This window comes from the organism of the source record quoted next, unplaced genomic scaffold (assembly GCF_019419815.1).
Source record: "Pyrus x bretschneideri cultivar Hongxiangsu unplaced genomic scaffold, Pyrus_bretschneideri_v1 Contig21, whole genome shotgun sequence".
NCBI classification, from domain to species: Eukaryota; Viridiplantae; Streptophyta; class Magnoliopsida; order Rosales; family Rosaceae; genus Pyrus; species Pyrus x bretschneideri.
In genome coordinates, this window is record NW_025999513.1 from 3,575,295 (window position 1) to 3,582,873 (window position 7,579).

Sequence of the window (7,579 nt, forward strand, 5' to 3'; positions counted from 1 at the left end):
GCCATGTCAGCTTCGGTGGAAATGAACCGCAGGATGTATCGCGGAATGTAGGGTGAAGATTGAAGGATGTGATGCCGCAGGTGAATCGTGGCCGTCGATGAGGCTTGGGAGTGGGTTTCGCTCGAAGTGAAATAGGGAGAAGAGGATGAGATAGACTGATAGACAGCACAAAAAGGAGACAGAGTTGGAGATAGAGAGAAACGGAGAGAGAGAGAGAGAGAGAGAGAGGCAGTGAGAGGTGGAAGATGATAAGCGAAGGCTGAGATCTTTGGGCGTGGGAATAGCCTTGTGAGAGAGATCGTCGTTGACGGGGTTGGGAGTCGGAGCTTACAAATCAGGCCCGGCGGGCTTGACTAAATTATCCGGTGAATTATGTTGGGTTTCCGGTGATGAGAGATGGGATTAGAGTCGTGTGTGTAGCTGATTTGTCTGTAGTTAATATTATTAGATATGGATAGGAATAGGGATGCGAGAAGATCAGCTATGGCGGCCCCTAATGGCCTGTCACGGCGGAGACACCGAAGTAGCAGCCTCAGAGACTCCCCAGGTGTGGCTTCTACCAGATCTAACTCCTTTTAGCAATACCCAGCTGCTGGTTTTCGATTCGTTTTAATGGTTTTTTTTTTTTCGTTTTTTTTGTTTTTGCAGAGGACGATGGTCCGGTGGAGACATCGAGGCTCAGAGATCGGAAGAAGGACCGAGATCGAGATCGGGATCGAGAGAAGGACCGAGATCGCGATAGGGATCGGTTGAGCCGGAGCAAGAGGCGGAGAGGCGAGAGGTTAATGCACGGAAGCAATAGAGAAGATAGCCGCGATGATAGTTCGGAGGAGAGTGTGAACGACGAAGATGAGGACGAAGACGAAGACGGAGGTGGAAGTGGAGTCGGCGGCGGTGGGTCGTCGATTCGGATGCTTCCGCCGAACCACCCGTCGACAACGGCATCTCTGTCATCGTCTATGATAAATCACCGGAAGAGTTTCTCGCCGGTTCATAATCTTAATAGCAACAAGCATTTCAGACCGCTCACTGCGTTGAAGGTCACCGACGAGATGATTGGCGTTTCGGTGCCCCGAAAAGCACGGTCAGGTAGAGCAGAAATGAAGTGATTTAAGGGAGAAAAAGCTGCCAGACGTTTGATTTTAATGGATTCCGGGATACTGATGTTTTTCTTCCTGTCGTTTTTCAGCGTCGACGAAGAGGTCCAACGAATGGCCTTCCAGTTGCGGTGTTGTCGGAGACCAAATTCACCGCCAGGCTTCGACGTCCCCTGTTCGGCCGAGCGTGTCATCGTCGACGCCGGCTCCGACTTCACCTTCTTCTTCCCACGCCTCGGCGGTCCGGAAGAGGCTGGTGGGTCTTCAATTCCATCAAATTCAATTCATTTCTCTGTTTTGGGTTTTTTTTGCTTATTTTTATTTCTTACATTTAGTGACATTTTTTTTTGTTGCAGAAGCCAAACGGACCCAAACTTCGGCCGCCGAAGTCCTTGTCGACCAAGACGGCGTCGTCTAATCAGGACGAGATAGAAATAGAGGTCGCGGAGGTGTTGTACGGGATGAAAAGGCAGCCGCAAGGGCCGACGAAGCAAGAAATTACAGCCACCGATTCGATTAAATTCGAATCCAGAGAAACCAACAACAAATTTACCAGCGACGCGAAATCCAGAGTTTCGTCGCCGATCTCGAACTCGCCTTGTGTGGTACCTCAGCTGACGTCGCCTTTCCCTCAGAATTCTTGCTCCTCCGTCACTTCCATGTCCGCCGCCGGTGGGTACTATAAGCTCACTGAGCTCTCGGTTTTATTCATTTCTTTCTGGGTACCCAAATGCTCAGTTTGGTTGCTGAGAGACTGAGAAAAAGGGATTGAATCAGTTTTTCGGTGAGCAAACAGAACTGGGTTCTTGTGTTTTTATGGTGACTGATGAAAATTTGGTCTGTTTGAATCCGCAGCACCCAAGAGGAAAAGACCACGACCCGTGAAGTATGAAGACGAGAACCCAGCAATTTTTGCAGTTCAAAACAGTCCCATTTCGTCTACGGCCAAAATGGTGGCCGATCAGCCTTCAAAGGTTGAGACTTCCTCTCCAAAGTTGGAGAAAAACCCAGGATCTGCAGCTGAAAACGGTGGCTTTGCGTACGATTTGCCCAACTCGCAAGTTGTTCCAGCTGCTCCGGCATCAATGGAGGCTCAGCCGGAGGCAATTAAGCCGGAGAGCAACGTCGTGTCAAATTCAAGGCCAGCGAACGACGAATCGGAGAGTAGAAATGTTAGAACGAGCAAAGTGGAACTTCAATCTCCCAAGAAGGAATCCACTGGCCTCAGATTGGATGATAAACGTGAAGAAATCACCCTGACCAAACCGTGAGCATCGGAGATTGAATTTTTTTTTTCGGATGCAAAATGCTTTGAATTTTCTAATTTTCTCTTCGTGGGTTTTTATCTAGGAGTTCAACAATCCCAGAAGTTGAAAACCACCGGGAAGAAAAGTTCCAGATAGACCTGATGGTGAGGATCATCAATTTTTCTTTCTTTTTATTTTTTTAAAGGATAAATTATTCATCTTTTTATTTCTTTCTATTTTTATAAGGATAAATTATTCATCTTTTTATTTCTTTATATTTTTTTTAAGGATAAATTATTCGTCTTTTTATTTCTTTTTATTTTTTCCTATTTTTTAAAGGATAAATTATTAATATTGAAATTTTTTGGTTGTTGATGTGTATATAATTATAGGCTCCTCCAGAAAGGGATGGTGAAGTTGATTTTATCTCCGTAGATCCTAAGCCTGCGGTCGTAGATGCAGAAACGGTGAGTGGGGACCACCTCTGCCATATGCATATTTTGGTGTTATAATTTTTGGTTTTTGAAGATTTTTGGTTTAAGGTGTGTATTACTGTTTGGTTTGCAGGACTTAAAAGCTGTGAGCAGAGAGGATGACAGCAAAGCTCTGAAAATTGGCAACAAGGAAGAAGTACAGCCTTTAAATTTGGAAACTGAGAAGTCAAAAGCAGTTTTGGAAGAAGCAGAAGCAGGTGATTTGAAAAAGCAGACTTCTTCCTTTGTTGGTGGGAAAGAAAGGAATTTTGATCTGCAGCTTGATTTGGAGAAGACTGAGAGTTTTAGTGGAAACAAGCTGCCCTATAATGTTGCAAAGCAAAACACTGAGAAAACTGGTAATTTAGTCTCTCTCTCTCTCTCTCTTCCCCCTTAATTTGGGTTGCTCAGTTAGTGATTTGGTCTTCTGATTCTTCAGTGCAATCGGGTTCTGTACCTTTGCCGATGTCCGTGGCGGGCTGGCCGAGCGGGCTCCCTCCGATGGGGTACGCTCTTCGGTTGTTATGTTATCTGTTCTTTTGCCATTTTCTTGGTTATTAGCCTTCATCTTTGGTTTTGTGATGTACTTATTTTGGGGGAATGGATGTGTTCTCATCAGCAGATATATGGCGCCCTTACCAGGAGTTGTATCCATGGACGGGAGCACCGTTTCTTCAGCTCCGATACAAGTATGTAATGTTATTTTATGAACCTTTTTTTTTTTCTTTCCCTCCTCGTGAAACTAAGTGGAGCTCTGTTGCTTTTTTGTTTTCCAATGGAATTTTCAACTGGTGCAGCCGCCGCATTTGCTTTTTAGTCAACCTCGGCCAAAGAGGTGCACAACCCATTGCTACATTGCAAGGAATATATACTGTCACCAGCAAATCTCGAGGATGAATCCTTTCTGGCCGGTAGCAGCTGGTTCGGGATCTCTGTATGGAGGAGCCAAGCATAGCAATCCCAATGTATTACCTCCAGAATTGCTTGGCAATGTTCCAGGGAGAGGGGTGAATCCTGCACAGGACAAGGGGCAGGGGATTGCTATGTTTCCTGCTCAATCTGCGAAGGAAAAAACTTCACAAGCAGCAAACCTTGTGGATGCGCAGAGAAAGCAAATCGTGCTCCAGCAAGCTCTGCCTCCCGGGCCACCTACTAATATATTGGTACGTTTCTCGTTTTGATACTGTTACATTTGTTCAATGATATTGTCACTGGGGTTTGAATATGGATGCGTTTTTTTTTATTGAAAATTTCAGCATGGTCCTGCTTTCATTTTCCCATTGAGCCAGCAACAGGCCGCTCCCGCTTCTTCTGTCCGACCTGGTTCTGTGAAGTCTTCTAATGCTGGTGGTGCAGCTTCATCCAGTGCATCTAACTCTGCTTCATTGAGTGCGTCAGCTGCAACCGCTGCTGCAGCACCAGCATTGAGTTTCAACTACCCAAATATGGCTGGAAATGAACCCCAGTATTTGGCGATTTTGCAGAACAATGCATATCCATTTCCAATGCCACCTCATGTAGGTGCACAGCCGGCATACAGAGGACCCCATGCTCAGGCGATGCCTTATTTTAACGGGTCTTTCTATCCTTCTCAAATGCTCCATCCTTCTCAACTACAACAGCAGCAGCAGCAACCCCCACCGCCTTCTCAATCACAGCAAAGTCAACAAGGTCATCCAAACACTACTATTTCAAGTGGTTCTTCGTCGTCCCAGAAGCATTTGCAAAATCAGCAGCAAAGGCCACATCAAAGTGTTGTCAATGGTGGCAGTGGAAGCTTGCAAGGCTTTCCTGCCTCAAAAAACCATCCTTCGCAAGCAATACAGCTGCAGCAGCAGCAGAACCTGCATGTTTCGCGCCAACTTGAGCCTGAAATGGGTGGCGAAGACAGCCCGTCAACTGCCGATAGTCGTGTCTCTCGTGCAAACATGAGTATTTATGGTCAGAATTTTGCAATGCCAATGCATCCGCCAAACTTTGCTTTGATGACACCTCCTTCGGTTGGAAGTGCCAGTGGTGCAACAGGTGCTAGTGGTAGTGAAAAGAAGCAGCAGCAACAGCAACAGGGCTCAAAGGCTGGGGTTGAAGCATCCCAAGCTTTCGCCATGTCTTTTGCTTCCTTAAATGGTGCCACCGTTTCTCCTGGAATTGACATAACATCGATGAATCATACAATTCTCCAGAGCTTACCAGATGTTACTAGGCACAGCTATCATCAGTATATGGCTGTTGCTGCGGCTGCCCAAGCTGCACAACAGAAAAGGAATTATCGAGGTCTGGAAGAAGGGAAAACCGGAGGAGGGGATTCCTCTAATGTGGAAGAGGAAAGAAAGGCCATGGCTGGGAAAGCTTCATCAAATGTTGGGCACTCTATTGCTTTCTCCAGGGCAGATTTGACCGACACATCTGGTTCTACAATACCGGGCAACAATGTGATTGATAGTTCAGCAAGAGCAGTTAACCTCAGCTCCACTCCTGTCCGATCATCCAGTTCTGCTATGCCAGCTGCTGTCAGCCCTGCAAATGCACCCACACCCCAGCAACAAATGCAGCAACAAATGCAGCAACAGATGCGGAATCACCAGCAACAGCAGCCGCAGCAGATGTATCAGCTTCAGAAGCAGCAGTTTTCTTCTGTGGCTCCAGCTCGTAACAAAACACCAACAACGAGTAATGGCAGTGTGTACTCTGATCACCTCCCTTCAACCTCTTCTATGGCTGCAAAGTTTCCTAATGCTCTATCATCATTCCCCCAAAACCTTGTCCAAAGCAGCACCAGTCCAGCTCAATCTCCTCAGTGGAAGAATTCTGCAAGGATAACCACTTCCCAAGTTCCTTCATCTTCTCTTGCGTCGTCAACCTCTTCGTCCCTCAAAAACCTCCCTCAAAAGCATGGGCGGACACAGCAAAGCCACACACAGATTTCTTTTGCTGCAAACACCAAGGCTTCAATCCAATCTCAAGGGTTGCAGCCTGCCAGTAGCAATCAGTCTCCATCTCCTCCTGTAATGGTTGGTTCGCCCACAACCACAACGTCATCAATGTCTAGAAGTGCTGGTGGAAGCCCCAGGACAACTACTTCGACTTCCACAGGAAATAAAGCTGGCCAAATATCTTCTTTTTCATCTCAGCAGGCCAAGAACTCACCATCAGTGCCCAGTCAGAAGTCGTCTCCTGTTGGCGGGAGGAATGTCCCTTCGATCCTAGGCAACACCCATATTACCTCTTCGAGCGCTGGTACTAAGCCACAATTGCAGCAACAGCATCAGCAACATCAGCAACAACAGTTATATAAGCAATCGATTCAACAAGTGCAGTTCATCTCTAATGCCTACATGCAGCCTCAAGCTTCACATTCCAATAGTAACACCTCTACTCAATCTCCTTCAAGCGGGTATTATCATGCTTCTAAGCGCCGACCTGAGCAACAGCAGCAGTCACAAGGCTCATCAGGAACTTCTTCGAGCGGGATGTTGTCACTCTGCCCTCCTGTTACGCATTCAAATACCAGCACCAACGATCCTGCAAAGGCGGCGGCTGCTGCTGCTGCAGCTGCTAACAACATGAGAGGCGGTAACTTATCCTCGCAGACTCTTATGCATGCTCAGTTTACTGCTGCACCATCATCTGGGCCACACCAACTTGTACCAGCAGTTGTACCTACAGGATTCGCTTACGTTCCGACCGTGGCCCAGGTAAAACCGGCAGAACAGAAGAAACAACCCGCCGGTGAGTAGAATAGTTATCCCTTGGTGCTACATTGCAACCCCCATAAAACCGGCAGACGGAAAACTGGAAAAGGAAGCTGAAAGCACTTCTGGTGGTGGGGATTGTGAGCAAATGAAGGAAAAGCTTGATTCTTGCCCAAGGAAATGAGAATTTGCAGGCACCCTCCGGGAAGAAATGGAAGATGCAAGGATGTGATCAAGCAAGCACAACGGGAAAAAGGTAGGAGGAATGGAATTTCAACCCACAATTTTGGAGAGAAAGTTTAGCAAGTGGGGGTAAAATTGTCATAGGGAAAAGTATATGTACACTTATGTGTGTATAATCTGACAGGGTTGATGGTGAAGGTCTAATTAAATTTGATTGGTTTGATGAGAGGACAGGATGGGGAATGCATGCAGGAAAAGGAAAAGTAGGGAAGGGATCTTTTGTTGGGGCAGAAAGAGGGAAGAATTGCAAAGGTGGATGTAACAGTTGATTTCTTTTTTAGTAAAACTTTTGACATTCTATATTTTTTTATATTATATTGGGGAAGAAGAAATGGAAAGAGGGTGTAATTTTTTTTTTTAAATTTAAATTGTGTTTTTATTTGTATCACTAGGTTTATTCCTTGTTGGATTAGGATTATCTTAGCATGTAAAATGGTGGTAGCAGAAGATACAAAGATGACAAGGCATGCATTGTCTTTTAGCTTTGAGGACTTTTTTATGTGGCTCTTAATGTTTGGTGATAAAAAGTATGCCTTGTTGAATTTAACTCTCGCAATGTATTTTTTCCTAATTATAAATTAGACCTCGAAATTTATGTAAATACGTCAATTTGAGAGAGTTTCATTTTGAGATTATATGGTGGGTCCCAAAGTGGCTCCCACTCCTGGTCCTGGTGTTTTATAATTGTTCCTTGTTGAGAATCATGGGGGATTTATAATCAAGTCCCAATCTTGTATTTAAATTAAAGACCTAGCGGCTACGTCATCCATTTGAGTTTTCAGTTTTACCCCTTGTCAAGGGTCCTACCTGAGAACAGCCATGCCGCA

At 45.7% G+C, this 7,579-nt stretch overlaps 1 protein-coding gene across 2 annotated transcripts; it reads left to right on the forward strand.

Moving 5' to 3' along the window:
* Nucleotides 1-267: 267 nt before the first annotated feature.
* Nucleotides 268-7,240, forward strand: LOC103956621 (protein TIME FOR COFFEE). Of its 2 annotated transcripts, none has more exons than XM_018649730.2 (12): nucleotides 268-547; nucleotides 649-1,089; nucleotides 1,190-1,353; nucleotides 1,454-1,769; nucleotides 1,953-2,364; nucleotides 2,448-2,508; nucleotides 2,737-2,811; nucleotides 2,912-3,176; nucleotides 3,257-3,323; nucleotides 3,437-3,506; nucleotides 3,615-3,980; nucleotides 4,074-7,240. In XM_018649730.2, exons 1-12 carry the CDS (start codon nucleotides 451-453, stop codon nucleotides 6,552-6,554), a joined length of 4,815 nt encoding a protein of 1,604 aa, XP_018505246.2. In that variant the 5' UTR covers nucleotides 268-450; the 3' UTR covers nucleotides 6,555-7,240. The 2 variants fall into 2 exon arrangements, with proteins under 2 accessions (XP_018505246.2, XP_048440419.1); XM_048584462.1 differs by having other exon boundaries at nucleotides 3,440-3,506.
* Nucleotides 7,241-7,579: the final 339 nt, after the last annotated feature.

Excerpts from the sequence above, each read along its gene's own strand:
- LOC103956621 (XM_018649730.2), top strand. The coding sequence starts at position 451 with ATGGATAGGAATAGGGATGCGAGAAGATCAGCTATGGCGGCCCCTAAT. Across the intron at positions 2,812-2,911 it reads CGGTCGTAGATGCAGAAACG|GACTTAAAAGCTGTGAGCAG; the intron begins GTGAGTGGGGAC and ends TTTGGTTTGCAG. Across the intron at positions 3,324-3,436 it reads AGCGGGCTCCCTCCGATGGG|CAGATATATGGCGCCCTTAC; the intron begins GTACGCTCTTCG and ends TGTTCTCATCAG.